We start from the raw sequence: 13520 nt of genomic DNA on the forward strand, positions 1-13520 counted from the left end.
TCTCCACGCAGCTCCACGCCGCGCCGCACTGCGTCGACGTCAGATACTTCTGGATACTTCGTCAGAGTAGTGGGCAAGGACTACTGGACTACATCCGATAAGGACTTGCGAGGGAAATCTTAGGAAAACCACCTCCCTGAGTAGCGAGCGATGGTTGCTGCGGGCGAGGGGGCGAAGGGGAGTAACCAGGGGTGCCCCGTCATGTAAGCGCACGAAGTACAACCCCGAAACCGCGCCTCACACATCTCAGGCGTCCATACTTATTTGCAATTGTCACATCTTCTTAAAACCCCTTTCCTTGCCTTTGCGCTGACTTTGTTTGACGTCAAGGGACAGCCACGCGCCCGACAGGCTGGCTCTGCACTTTCCTCGATAAACGGAGCGTCTTTCATAGCGACACGCAGGAAATTGCACTGCACATCGAACTGTCGCACGAGCATCTGCGCCTGGTAGCCTAACGGCAGCTCTGCACGTCTCGTTCAGCGGCGAAATTTGATATGGGCGGAAACTCTAGCAAAGAGCAAAGAGCGGGCAAGGAAGCGGCCACGGCCCACGAAGCGGCCCCAGCTCCGGGACCCAGCGCACCACACCCAAGCGGAGGTGCGCCCGGATTATGAATATTTGGACGTGTGCATACCTTATGGATGCGCCTGCCTAGAGCGAGTCCTTGCCCGGGAGCAAGCGGTTGGCACTTCATTGCTGCTATCTTACCCTGTGCTGACAATTTTCCGCTCTGCGCCACAGAAGATGAAAGCATGGAGGTATCGGCGCCGCATAGCCTGGACTCGATAGCAGAGGCGGGCGAGGGCTTCAATGGCTTACGTGTGAAGGATAAGGACGTAAGTGCGGGTGCACACGTCCGGCTTTGCTGTGATGTCGGGAGCAGGAGGCGATTTCGGGCATGCCGGGCGGCCGGCGCTCGGGGGCAAGACTCTCAAAATCGGGGCAGGCCCGGGTCGGCGTCAGGTGATGCAGCGCTGACACCACCGCCACTTGTGCCGTTGCAGGCCTGGCGAGGCAGCCAGTCGCCGCGGCCTCGGTCGGCGTTGAAGCATGTCAGCAGTTCCGTCTCTCACGACAGCGAGGCCAGTGCCGTCACGGAGCGGACGCCCTCGGGCCGCCGCATGCCTCGCAAGGTGTCCTTTCAAGTAAGCACCCTCCACCCCGTGCCTCCACCCCGCCCCGCACGGCCTCAGGTGGACTGCGCTTGCGGCTCAGACGAATCAAGCTGTTCGTTGTGTGGCCGCGCACAGGTGCACGGGCTCGCACCGCCCCAGGAGGTTGCGGCCGAGGGCTCGGACGGCGGCGCGGCGGAGCAAGCGCACAAGCGCATTAAGAACAGTGAGGAGTTCAGCATGAAGTTCCTGGTGGATAAGTTCTACGGCAAGGTACGTGATGGCTGAGGGCGGCTAGGGAATGGGTTGGGAGGTGATAGCTGCTTTGAGATGGAAAGGGAAGGAAGGGGAGCCTAGGGTTGGCGGTAATCCGCCCGAGCCCAAGGATTGTGAGCTATCGTCATTGTTAACGAGGGAGCGTGGAAGGTGGGCTCCAGGGCGGAAACAGAGTATTGTAGGCGTCTAAAGGAGCTGCAGGAGGTCGAGCAGGGCGATACGGTGGTGCCCTGGAAACCCTGGTTGGAATGTGTACTGTTTAGATATGTACAGAGTGTGGGGAGGGGAGGAGAGGGGGGGAGGGGTTTATGCGCCCGACCCCAACTCGGATGAGCCGTTGTCACTGGGGAGGGAGGAGGTTGGAAGGCACGGTGGAAGGGGGAGCTGCAGAGCCGGGGAGCAGAGTATCGTAGGCGTCACGAAAGGATTGCATGCGAAGCGACGCGGGGTGAAGTGGTGGTATCGGGACGGAAATGCTGGGTTGTGGCAAGGGAGGACCATAACCGGCGTACCGCCCCTTGCCATCATTACCATTTTCCCAGGTCCTGAAGATCAAGGAGATCAAGCCGTTCTTTGACGGCGTTGACATGCACAAGGCAAGTGTGTTTACGGCATGCTGGTAGCAGTATGCTGGTGACACGCGCGCAACGGGTGGTTGCAAGGAGGACCGCGACTTGCCACGCTTGGAACCGGCCTGCAGCATGCACGCAGCCACCGCATTCTGACAGCCGCTGTGCGCTCGTCTCTTATCTTACCATGCCTGGAACCTTCCCGCCGCGGGCTCGGCCTCCTGTTCTGGCTCGCAGCTCAAGTACCACCAGGAGGCGCTGATGCTGCTGGTGTTCGGAGGCCAGGAGCTGCTGGACGTGAGTAGGGAAAGAGCGTCCTGGGCGGCGGGAGGAGTGGGTGGTTGTGGGATGTGGCCGCTGCGTTGGGGCATTGCGGGGGCGGGTTAACGTGAAGCATGTTTGGGGCGATCAGGAGAGTTCGATAGGGGCTGCAGTGCTCAAGTGGCGTGGCGTATTCTTTGTGTCGAGATGGCAGGCGCGGCGGCCTCCAGGCAACAGCCGCAAAAGCCGCTAGGGCACCAACGCCCAGAGCAGCCTACGAACCTGTGCGGTATCGTCCAGACAAGATGGATGCACTTCCACGGTGCACCGTGGCACCGTGCCGCGCGCTGCCTCCTCACCTGCCCACACATAGCCGCCCTGACCGACCATGCCCGCACTCCACAGGACGAGCTGCCGGGCCTGTCTGCGGATCTGCGCCTCATCCACCTGCACCTGCTCTTCGAGGGCCTCAACCTCAGCCACTGGCAAATATTTGCTGACACCTTCTGCGAGGTGAGGGTGCGCCGTGGGTGGGGAGCGCGGCATGGATTTAGGCTGTGGACGCAGTTGTGAGCCCGGGGCCGTGGCAAGACACAGATCACTTGGTAGGCGGACACTCTGGCATCTGTGCTGCGGATGCGCCTCGTTGCGAACACTGAGCATTACCGAGATGGCGGGTGATCTGGCTTGAGGCCGTGGCGCAGCCGCCATTGCGCACCGAGGGCGCACCGGTGCAATGTTCGCAAGCTTTCAGGCAACCCTAGGCACCTGCCACACGCTTGGTCTGATGCACGCCTGCCCGCTCATGCCTGTCTGTGTGCCTCCTCGCTCTTCGCCTCACAGACTCTGGATGAGCTGCCCCAGATCCCTGCTGACGTCAAGGCACATGCCAAGGCCTACATGCGGGCCACCAAGCAACACTTCCGCCCCATCGAGCCGGAGGAGTGGCCGCCGAAGGTGCGCTGGCGCCTCGGCTGGGGGGCTGTTTGCAACGTTCCCATGAGAATTAAGAAGCAAGGGAGCGGGCACTGTGGCGCGCAGTTGGGCATGCCACTCGTAGTGTGTTGCTGGTGAACGGGCGCGCCTTCATCAGCCAATTGGCAGCCGGCTCTATGTCGCACGCGTTTTGCTCCTTGTGGCTGCTCTTCGGCGCTCCGGTGTGCCATACATTGGCATTACCACCTCATACGCTTCTTACGACCGGTGCGCTCCCTCGCGGTTCCATGGCCGCTTGCCTCGCAGGTCGTGTACAAGGGCTGGACCAAGCGCAGCTGCCCCTTTCACACAAGCTATAAGAGCATCCACAGCGAGGACATGAACGGCAGCGCAGGCGCCAGCAGCAAGGATGGCAGCGTCAAGGGCGGGGCGGAGGGGCAGGCTGACGGCGCGGCGGCGGCGGGGTGGGCGCATGCCGCCGCGGATGTTGACGATGACGCCTTCGTGTTGCCTGGCTTCAACAGCCCGCCGCTCCCCAGCATGACCGCGGCGGCGCAGGCGGAGGTGGACAGGGCGGCTGACGCGGCGGCGGCGGGCGTCGAGGAGGCGAAGGACGAAGTTGCAAAGGCGGCAGAAGCCGCTGCGAGCACGTGAGCGCGGCTATGCCCGGGCATCAGGGTCGTCGTGTGGCCTCGCGGAGTCCAACTGATTCCGGCTGGAGGGCAGGGATCGTGTGCGGGGTGGACTGCTGCGGGATGTGGCAGATGCAGAGAAGTCTTCTCGGTGGGGGCCATTCGCTGGAGGTTCTGTCTACGGACGATTGCAGGACTTGTGGCGGCCCGACGCAGGCCTAGGCCCGGCCATGCGTCCGTTCGGAGCGCAGGAGATGCGTACTCTCCTGGGCTGCGCAATTTTGCTGTGTCCGCACCAAGTCGAGGGACCGTGATAGCGCATGTGGCACAAACGCTGTCATGCCAACGATTTGATTACGCCGCGGCACGTGGTGGCTCTCGGAAGCGATCGCGGTTCCGGTATCACACGTATGTCCAAGAGTGTGCGTGCTCTGCATGGTGGTCGCGACAGGCGGGATCATGAGAAAGCAAGCAACGATTGCTGGAAGTGAAGGTTGCTGGTTATGAATGCCTGACGGTCGAGCCCGAGCGCTGTGAGCCGCAACGGAGTGTGACGGCCAGCGCTCGAGTTCTGATGCAGTTACGTACCTATGCATATGTGGACGCGACTGGGGGCTCTGATTCCCCCACTTGCTGCACACACGTGCTGGTTACCCTTGCCAGGGTTGAACCCTTACCCTTACCTAGAGATAATGCATGTTGGCGCTCGCTAATGCACTGGGAATGAAGGAATGAGTGTGGTTGCTTCTCGTCATTGTACTTCCGCGGCGGATAGGCCATGGCTGTTGGGGCCCGAAGCGTGCCGGCGTATGGAGGTTGGATATGGTCCATGGGAATTGTGGTTGCCTGATCTGCTCCGCCCCGTAGTGCGTGGCAGGGTTGAGTATGGATAGCAACCTAGCAGGTCCTCAGGACGACGACGCGTTCGCAACACCCAGCACTTTGATGATGAGATAAGGGAGTTGGGAAATAGGACAATAGGACTGCGTGCGCCGCTGGCGGAACATGTAACCCTAAGCTGTTTACATCAGGGGAGCCATGTTCAAGATTGTGGGACGGCTACAGGATCATGCAGTGAGGCCAGCGTGCGAGAGGTGCACGTGCACCAGTATGTCACCAACGTGCGGGGACGGAGTCGCGGAGTTTCGGGCAGACCGGGCGACATCGTGGGGCGGCATGCATCAATGCATTCATACTGCACAGGTGCCATGACTCGGTGTCCTGGATTCGAATGCGGCTCTGTTTACCGTATGAATGCAGGACCCTCCCGGCAGCCGTAAAGCTGCTGCAAGGCTGAAACTGGGACTGTTATCTCGTCAAAGGTAACGTAGCAGTTGCGGTCGCTGCTCATGCTCACGCTTTTCTTTTTGCTTGTGCTAGCTCACTGGCCTCAGCTCTACAACGTCATGTTCGCTTGTGCGTGTTGCGTTTTTTTCAAGCACGTCAGACTGTCTCTAGCTGGAGTTCTATGTTCAGGGGGGTGGCCGTTCCTTGACCTTGCCACGTTGCCATTTGACCTTACATTCACGTCACAAGCTGCAACGCGGCGCTCTTCGCAACCGACACAGGAGGCACCTCACAGCACGCCAGCTCTCCTGCTATGCGCCACGCTCCATCCAGGGCTTTCCAATGTAGGACACACTCTCACCGCACGGCGCTTGCTCACTGCGGGACTTCACTTTGTACGGCTGGCCCGCAGCGTGCGACCATATTTAGTTGACAATGCCACCGTGCCTTGCAAACCATCGCCCACCCACCAGGTCGACCAATAACCTTACGCTAGCAGCAAATCAGACAGACACGTATACAAGGCCTATGCTCCTGCAACCCCATGCTCTGTGCCCTTACTCAGCGGCCTCCGGCTCCGGCTCGGCCTCACCCTCGGCTGCCCCAGCCTCCGCCTCCGCATCCGGTTGGGGCTCCGCCTCCGCCTCGGTTTGCTCCGCCTCCGCCTGCGCCTCCGAGCTCTCAGCCACCGCGGGCGCCGCTTGCTGCGCCTTAATGGCCGCGACCTGCTTGCGCGCGAGGTGCCCGCGCATGTGCGCCTGCACAAGTGTCGCCGCCTCTGCCGCCATCTCCTCCGTCACGCCGTCCGGTAGGAAGCTGCTAGAGACGCTCGCCTGTGGCTGCGGCTCCGCCTCCGCTTCGGGTTGCGGCTCCGGCTCCGCCAGAGCCTCCGAGCTCTCAGCCACCGCGGGCGCCGCTTGCTGCGCCTTAATCGCCGCCACCTGCTTGCGCGCGAGGTGCCCACGCATGTGCGCCTGCACACGCGTCGCCGCCTCTGCAGCCATCTCCTCTGTCACGCCGTCCGGTAGGAAGCTGCTAGAGGCGCTCGCCTGCGGCTGCGGCTCCTGCTCCCCCTCGGGTTGCGGCTCCGGCTCCGCCTCCGGCTGCAGCTCCGCCTCCTGCTCGGGCTCCGCCGCGGCCTCACCGGGCTGGGCCTCGCTGCGCATCACCGCCACCTCCTTCCGCGCCTGGTACCCACGGAACGCCGCCTGCACCTTGGTCGCCGCCTCATCCAGCTGCGCCGGGTCGTCGGCCTCCTCCAGCTCCACAGCCGGCGGCGGCGGGGGCGGCGTGGCCGACGGCGGCCGCGCCGTTGCTGAGGGCGGCCGCCCTGAGCCCGACGCCGGCCGGGATGAGGACGCCGGCGGCGGCACCGGCGCCAGGGGCGCCGGAGGCGCGGCTGACGCCGACGGTGGCCGCGCGGAGGTGGGCCGCGCCGACTGCGGGCGGGCGCCGCTGGCGGACGGCGGCTTGCTGCCCGGTGCCGGCGGCGCCGGCACCACCGGTGTGGTGGGCTTGCTGTCGGGATACACGAACTCCTGCGCGGGCGCGGCGCCGCCGGTGTCCGCCTTGGCGGCCTCCACCATGGCGTCGAACTCGGCCTTGGTTGCGCCGTCGTTGCCGGTGGGTGCCGCCAGCCGCGCGTTGATGAAGTCTGCCTCGTCGTCCTCGTCATCGCCCATCAGCGCTGGGTCCCACTCGTCCGGCATGAGCACCTTGGGCTTGTTGGGGTTGTTCTGCAGCAGGTAGCCCGCCACGAAGGTGATGGCCTCGAACTTGTCGGCGGACGGCTTCTCGCGCGCCAGCGCAGCCAGCGCCTTGGCCAGAGCGGGCTGCGCGTATAGGCAAAGACGAGGTGGGCCGTGTTACACAAGTGCATGTGCACGGCTCTGTCGCCGTGTGCGGGACAAAATCGGCGTGAATGCATGCCCTCATTGGCACGCCATGTCAGCCACGGTGTACGGTATGTTATCATGGGGTGGGCTCACCTGGATGCGCTTTGTAATGTACTCTGCGGCCGCAGTGGGCTCCGCGTAGATGGTCGGGTCGCCAGACAGCGTGGGGAAGAAGAACTTAATCTCGCGCGCGGCGCTGATAGGCGAGTCGCTGCCGTGGGTGGCATTCTGGGTGCCGTCCGTTCCGTACAGCGCGCGCAGGCTGCGGGAATGGCGGTGATGGGTGTGGGCAACGGACGAGAAGGTGAGCGTTGGAGCTAGGAGCTTCCAGGGCTGCTGCACCGGCAGCTGTTTCAACCAACAGGTGGTACATGTTGATGCTAGCCCAGCACGCAGCCCTTGCGTACCACTTAGGCTGCTCCGCGCGGGCTTTAAACACGTTGGTTGGGCCCATCAGCGCACGCCAAGCCAGAATGGCACCAGGCTTGGCCAGCACAAGCGCCCAGATAGGCCCGCTGGTCATAAAGTTCACCAGCTTAGGGAAGAACTCCTTTCCCTTGTGCTCGCCATAGAACTCCTCCGCGCGGGCCCGTGTCAACTGCGAGGAGGCCGAGTGGGAGCGCGTCAAGGAGCGTGCCGCGGGTGCCTGGGCCAGCCCTCCCCAGACTTCGTATGTAGCCGGACCTTGCCGCTGAAACCTCCTGTCCACTACTAAACATCGCATGAGCAGCAGCGCGTAGCGCTTTCGCGGCCAGCTGCGAGAGTCCATGTGGCTTCGGTGCGCCCCTGCCACGCCGTGGTTGCTTGGGGACCTTTCATATCATCCCCAAACAGCGACTCACCTGTAGCTTCTGCTTGGCGATAATCGTGAAGCCATTCAGCTCGATAAGCTGCATGATTTCCTGCGCCTTGCCGGCCCGCACGGCATCTGGCTTGATTAACGCGAAAGTCTTTTCTAGCTCTGCCATGGTGACGTCTCAGCAGCTAAGGAGGCTTGAAAGCAAGGACCGAAACTCAGCGGGACCGAACTCAGATAGAAGACTTATAATTGTTATTAAGTAATGTGTTAATTGATGACGTGAAGCTTGATAGAATATGTGTAAGGCAACAGAGTGTGCAAGCCCAGCAACTTTGCCGCGATATAAGAAGCGGCGGGGCGTTTTCGCCTGCACGCGGGTTCCTCTCCCATAACCCCCGCAGACAAAACTGGCATCAACATGTGATAACACAGCCGATACTGCAGTGGCGTAGCGAGGGCTGTGGCACCGTGTGGTTCGTGTCAGTGCACGCTCGGTGGCCTAGGGCACGCCTACCAACGCCGACGGGCGCGAGGGCAAATAGCAACGGAAGCAAGGGGCTCATATAATTGAGTCCCGATAAACAGATAGCACCCAGCCCAGGCATCTAGGATTATGGAAAGACGTCGCCCGCGCCAGAGACTGCCCGGTCCCCGGTTACCGTGACCCAGAGCTGCATAGTGCTGATCGTACAACTGAGCGCCCGAGGCTGGGGCGAACTGAGCTGGTGGCTAGCTGGATGCTGTTGCGCGCTCTTCGCTCTCCAGGTCGCCCGGCCAGGCCACACCAACGCTAACCAGCGCTAACTGGTGTAGTGGTGCGGCCGCGCCACTTCGCAGGTCCATTCGTCGACACACGCCAGACACATGAAAGCTAGCTGCTAGCATTTTGCCTGCGTGACCTCTTCAGGACTAGTTGACTGTTTACATACGTGTACACCCTTCACGTAATGCAGGCTGTACATGACGCCCTACCCAACCGTAGGCCGTAGCTGCGTACAGCGAGATGAAGCCATGCCTAGCACCCGCTGATGCCTGCATGGTTGACTCCACAGGGCGTAGGCCGATGGTGGGCTGTGTCCTTCGCGCCAATGCGTGACGGTGCGTGCCGATCCGTGTCAACCTGCCCATGCAGGAGTAAGGCTTTTCCCAGACCCCGGCGCACGGGCAGGATAAGCCTATTTTCACAACCTGCTACCCTCACTGCAGCTTCATCGAAACCCCTTACCGCCTTTGCCGCTAAACCACCTCGTCGACAAACATCCACGCCTGCGCGCCTTTGGCGCAGGCGATCGTCATCTTGCCGGCTGCCATCACACTAGAGCTCTGCTATATAACCTGAAGCAGATTAGCGAGAATGGGCAAGAACGATTTCTTGACCCCCAAGGCGGTAGGTGGCGCCTCCTACATGCAGCCTGGTATTTTCGAGACTCTTGCTATCAAAGGAGTATTTCGGCGGACCTTATACGCGCTCTGTCTGCTTACCGAGTGCAGATTGCCAACCGAATTAAGTCCAAAGGCCTCCAGAAGCTGCGCTGGTACTGCCAGCTGTGCCAGAAGCAATGTCGCGATGAGAACGGCTTCAAGTGCCATCAAACCAGCGAGGGCCACCGGCGGCAAATGGAGCTGTTTGGAATGAGCGCGGGCCGTGTGGTGGCGGGCTACTCGGAGGAGTTTGAAAGCATGTTCATGGAGCACCTGCGGCGCGCGTAAGTTACATACTACAGGGTGTCGGCGCCTCGCGCGCCGGGCGGGGATGAGAGGGGTGGGTGGCGGATGGTGGTGGGTTATGCACGCGTGTCAGGAGCACGCTTTAAGGGCCTCCGCTGCACCACAGCGGGAGGCCGCCGAGCTAGGAGACCTTAGCAGACAGAGAGCATTGAATGAGCGACTGGGGAAGGGAGTTTAGGTCGTGCGCGCAAAGCATGCACGGTGACGATTGCCAAGGCTTCTTGGGGGCCTGTACTCCGCAGACCAGCGCCCTCCTGACCCCGCTGCCATATCCCACTGCACCCGCCTGGTCTTCCTTCTGCCACTCCCCATGCGCTTCCCTGAGTTCCCTGGCCCCAAGGCCTGGCCCCGCTCCTTGACTTGGGGCATGCCGTACACGCCCCGCCCCGCCTCTTGAACTTGCCCGTGCCCCCACTCATGTGTCGTGCCTGCTGCCGGCAGGCATCCATTCTCCCGCGTGCTGGCCAAGAACGTGTACAACGAGTACATCACCGACCGCCACCACGTGCACATGAACGCCACGCGCTGGCTCACACTCACAGAGTTCGTCAAGTACCTGGGCAAGAGCGGTGAGGCCGTGAGGGAGCGGGGGAGGGGAGCGGGGGCCGGGTGGACGGAGCTGTATGCGCTAGTGAGAGCACCTCTTGGCAGGTGGAGGAAGCTGCACGGTAGCGTGGGGCACTGAGCTGGAGCGGCTGAGTGGAGAGCCACATCACGCACCAGGCTGCTGCGGCGGGGGCGGCCTGTGACGGCGGCAGCGGCTTGCGGCGGCGGCGGCGGTAGCGTTTTCGTGGTTTACAGTGGTGCCACTGCACCCCACCACGTTCCGCGCTCCCACCCCTACCTGCTCGGAACACGCGGTCCGGTGATTCGCGGTGGTTGCCATGCTCTTCCGGTTGCAGGCCAGTGCAAGGTGGAGGAGACGGAGAAGGGCTGGTACATCACACTCATACACAAGGTGCGGGGGGCGAGGGGCGGGGGACGCGGGGGCGACTGGGGGCAGCGGGGCAGGTATCATCGGTGAGGTGTTGGCGAGCTTCTACGGGATGAAGTGGGGGCAGTGTGTGCGCAGTCCTTAAGATGAAATGGGCAGGTTACTGAAGGCTCCACGCGGCACCTGCCTCAGGCCTGTTATCCAGAAGTTTGCCTGAATCCGTCAACAGGGTCGTCATCTGGTCACCTGCCCATGCCTGCGTCATCCCTTCGTGCCCTCTTCGTGCCTTCACCTGCCGCCCCTCTGAATCCCAACCTGCCTGACCGGCGCCACCCCCCCCCCCGCCTGTCCTCACTCGTGACCCCAGGACCCCAAGATGCAGCTGGAGGAGGAGCGGCGCAACAAGCGCACCGAGGCGGAGCGGGAGGACGAGGAGCGGCACATGGCCCAGCTGCAGGAGCAGGTGGGGGATGGGCGGCCCGGGGGCGGCTGGGGGAGGGATGGTGGGGCGTAGGATGGTGCGCCCGGCCACAAACACAAGAACACACATTCGCACGCACAGTGTCAACCTCTTTCCCTAGTGCTTTCCTAACAGAATAGGACGTGCACCTCCGCGTTTCGCTTCCGCGTTTGACCTGCGCCAGTTCCCACGCGCCCACGCTCAACCACAGATTGAGCGCGCCAAGCGGGCCCGGCTTGAGAAGGGCGAGCCGCTGAGTGAGGAGGAGGAGGCGGACGAGGAGGCGCACGTGCTGCAGCGCGACGAGAACGAGGTGAGGAGGGAAGGTCCGGGGTCCGGGTTGCGGAGCGAGTCGCAGAGGAAGCAGAGGCGGCAACTACGTTCCGAGTGGGCGAAGCGGAACAGCGTCGGCAGATGGGGGTGAGAGTGGCTGGATGGAGGGAATGGCACCCGAGGGTCCGGATTAGGGGTGAGAGGGGCTTGTCGTTCCCAATTTCATGTGGCGGAGGGAGGCTCTGGGACGAGCACGGTAGGGGCTGCCTGCGGGTCATCAGCCCCCAACTGTGCGGTGACTGCAGGCGCCCATTGCAATCAGCCTGGCGGCGCCCAGGCCGCTGGCGCTGGCGGCCGCAGCCGGCGGGGCAGGCCCGTCCGTGTCCGGGCCAGTGGGGCCAGGGCCCAGCAGCACCGCCCCGGGGCTGGCGCGCGCCGCCGCCCGTGCACCGTCAGCGGCTGTCGCGGCAGCGGGCGCTACGGCAAGCGTGTTCGGCGACGATGACGAGGGTAGGTTCGGGGAGGCCAATGGCCGGCGTGTGGCTGGCGGCTTGGCGGATACGTGCATGTCAACGCGGACCTGTAGGCGATACTCATCACACATCTGTTGTCACGTTGCACTCGATCACCTGCTTGTGAGCTTGCCTGCCTGCTTGCCGCCCTCTGCCTGCAGACGCGGCGGCTGTTGCCGCGGCCGCCGCCGCCGCATCCAAGCAGCGCAGTAAGCTGGATGAGCTGATGCAATCGGAGCTGAGGGCCAAGAGCAACGCGGCGGCGTCAGACAGCGGCCGGAGACTGGACCACTGGTAAGGCTGGGTGGTGGGCTGGGGGCGGCCGATCACGGGGCGGTGGGGCGGGGTGCACCTATTTGGGGCGGAAGGGGGGCACCGGTTGGGCTGTTGCAGGTTTCGTGCGAGCGATGGGTGGACACGGCTCTAATGGGTCTGCTCGCATACCGCGCACCCGCCTGTCTACCCTTGCGCTCACCCCGCCATACCCTTTCTTCTCACGTCCAACCTGGGCTTTTCCCAGGCTGCACAGCGGCATTGTGGTCAAGGTGATGGCCAAGGAGCTCAAGGAGCACGGCTACTACAAACAGAAGGTGTGGGCGTGGGGGACACGTAAAGTCGGGATCCGCGGTGCGCTGATGCGCCGGTTGCCCTGTACCGGTCAGCACTGAATAGCAGCCACGTTGAGTCATCATTCAAATCCATACCCGTCATGGCACTTTTGTGCAAAGCAGATGGCCATGTCTCCACTGGGCTAGCCCCTCGCTGCGCCCCTCCTTCGTTCCTCCCCAACTCCCTAACTTACCGCTCTTTCACCCTTCACCTCCATCCTCCTCCAACACCTCACAGGGTGTGGTGGAGCGTGTGATCGACCGCTACCTGGGGGAGGTGGCCATGCTGGGCGACGGCACGGTGGTGCGGGTGGACCAGGCGCACCTGGAGACAGTCATTCCGGCACCGGGGGGAGCTGTGCTGGTGGTGAACGGCCAGCACCGCGGATGCAGGTGGGAGGAGAGGGGGGTTGGGGGTTGGGGTTGGGAACGGGGACTGGGGTTGGGGATGGGGTTGGGGCTGGCCACCTCCCCTTCGTCCCGCTCCACATGGCACCCGCTAACATCCCATGGCCTGACACACACATCGCCCCGTTTCTCCCTGCCCCCTTCTACCCCCATCTCCCGCCCCTGCCGTCTACCGTTTCCTGGGCTCATTATGAATGTGACCCCCCCAGGTTTAGTTTGGGCTGGTATTTACAACCCCCCTCTCTCCCTCCTCCCTTCTCCCCCCCTCTCCCGCCACATAGGGGCACGCTGCTGTCCATCAACGAGTCCAAGTACCAGGCCCAGGTGCGGCTGGGCGAGGGGCCGGGACGCGGCAAGGAGGTGTGGCTGGAGTACGAGGACGTGTGCAAGCTGGACCAGGAGGTGGCGGGCGGCAGGTAGCTGTAGGTGAGGGGCCGGTGCCGAGCGAGGATGGGGGCGGGAAGGAGGGGGTAAACTCTGAACCAATCCCGGGAAGGAGGGGGGAAGGAGTGACATATCTGCATATGGCGACAGTCCATCATTGCTTGACATCCAAGGCTTGTAAGTTGGACCTTTTGGCAGTCGCGAACTCGGGTGGTGAAAGCTTATAAACCGACTTGCCGGCGAGAAGGCGGTCACGGCGTGCCTCAGAGCATGGCCGCACGGCATGTCCGACTGACTCGCAGTGAACGAAACCCCTACTTGAGGTGTTGGTTGTAACACCTGCACGAGATTGCGGACTCTTAGGTTGCCCGGCCGTTGGCAATTCGCTGGTCACGGACGGCCTGAGTTTTCGCGTGCCTAAGCGAGCCGCAGCGTCCTGTCCT

At 62.9% G+C, this 13520-nt stretch overlaps 3 protein-coding genes across 5 annotated transcripts; 2 read left to right on the forward strand and 1 right to left on the reverse strand.

The window, feature by feature from the left end:
* The first annotated feature begins 232 nt into the window (after nt 1–232).
* On the forward strand, nt 233–5154 carry CHLRE_16g654250v5 (uncharacterized protein). 3 transcript variants are annotated; one of them, XM_043070862.1, is made up of 9 exons: nt 233–600; nt 745–839; nt 1008–1148; nt 1254–1388; nt 1934–1987; nt 2198–2257; nt 2627–2734; nt 3065–3178; nt 3464–5154. In XM_043070862.1, the coding sequence occupies exons 2-9, from the start codon at nt 756–758 to the stop codon at nt 3809–3811; spliced, it is 1044 nt and encodes a 347-aa protein (XP_042915504.1). In that variant the 5' UTR covers nt 233–600; nt 745–755; the 3' UTR covers nt 3812–5154. The 3 variants fall into 3 exon arrangements, with proteins under 3 accessions (XP_042915504.1, XP_042915506.1, XP_042915505.1); XM_043070863.1 differs by having other exon boundaries at nt 273–600; XM_043070864.1 differs by having other exon boundaries at nt 273–600; nt 748–839.
* A 2-nt stretch (nt 5155–5156) lies between these two features.
* Nucleotides 5157–8063, reverse strand: CHLRE_16g654300v5 (uncharacterized protein). The gene is made up of 4 exons (XM_001698084.2): nt 7814–8063; nt 7379–7569; nt 7065–7233; nt 5157–6908 (listed from the first exon to the last, which is right to left on the reverse strand). Exons 1-4 carry the CDS (start codon nt 7937–7939, stop codon nt 5634–5636), a joined length of 1761 nt encoding a protein of 586 aa, XP_001698136.1. The 5' UTR covers nt 7940–8063; the 3' UTR covers nt 5157–5633.
* A 289-nt stretch (nt 8064–8352) lies between these two features.
* CHLRE_16g654350v5 (uncharacterized protein) lies at nt 8353–13425 on the forward strand. Its single transcript, XM_043070865.1, has 11 exons — nt 8353–9157; nt 9262–9476; nt 9940–10067; nt 10401–10456; nt 10800–10895; nt 11104–11205; nt 11471–11675; nt 11839–11971; nt 12198–12267; nt 12524–12678; nt 12975–13425. Exons 1-11 carry the CDS (start codon nt 9125–9127, stop codon nt 13111–13113), a joined length of 1332 nt encoding a protein of 443 aa, XP_042915507.1. The 5' UTR covers nt 8353–9124; the 3' UTR covers nt 13114–13425.
* The last annotated feature ends 95 nt before the right edge of the window (nt 13426–13520 follow it).

This window comes from Chlamydomonas reinhardtii, chromosome 16, assembly GCF_000002595.2.
Source record: "Chlamydomonas reinhardtii strain CC-503 cw92 mt+ chromosome 16, whole genome shotgun sequence".
NCBI classification, from domain to species: domain Eukaryota; kingdom Viridiplantae; phylum Chlorophyta; class Chlorophyceae; order Chlamydomonadales; family Chlamydomonadaceae; genus Chlamydomonas; species Chlamydomonas reinhardtii.

What these genes read in the sequence shown, in the direction of transcription:
- CHLRE_16g654250v5 (XM_043070863.1), top strand. Translation starts at nt 498, where the DNA reads ATGGGCGGAAACTCTAGCAAAGAGCAAAGAGCGGGCAAGGAAGCGGCC. An exon ending in TACGTGTGAAGGATAAGGAC is followed by an intron (nt 840 to 1,007) that starts GTAAGTGCGGGT and finishes GTGCCGTTGCAG; the next exon opens with GCCTGGCGAGGCAGCCAGTC. An exon ending in ACGGCGTTGACATGCACAAG is followed by an intron (nt 1,988 to 2,197) that starts GCAAGTGTGTTT and finishes TCTGGCTCGCAG; the next exon opens with CTCAAGTACCACCAGGAGGC.
- CHLRE_16g654300v5 (XM_001698084.2), bottom strand. Translation starts at nt 7,939, where the DNA reads ATGGCAGAGCTAGAAAAGACTTTCGCGTTAATCAAGCCAGATGCCGTG. An exon ending in CGCGCGGAGCAGCCTAAGTG is followed by an intron (nt 7,234 to 7,378) that starts GTACGCAAGGGC and finishes CCATTCCCGCAG; the next exon opens with CCTGCGCGCGCTGTACGGAA. An exon ending in ACATTACAAAGCGCATCCAG is followed by an intron (nt 6,909 to 7,064) that starts GTGAGCCCACCC and finishes CTATACGCGCAG; the next exon opens with CCCGCTCTGGCCAAGGCGCT.
- CHLRE_16g654350v5 (XM_043070865.1), top strand. Translation starts at nt 9,125, where the DNA reads ATGGGCAAGAACGATTTCTTGACCCCCAAGGCG. An exon ending in ACATCACACTCATACACAAG is followed by an intron (nt 10,457 to 10,799) that starts GTGCGGGGGGCG and finishes TCGTGACCCCAG; the next exon opens with GACCCCAAGATGCAGCTGGA. An exon ending in ACGGCTACTACAAACAGAAG is followed by an intron (nt 12,268 to 12,523) that starts GTGTGGGCGTGG and finishes AACACCTCACAG; the next exon opens with GGTGTGGTGGAGCGTGTGAT.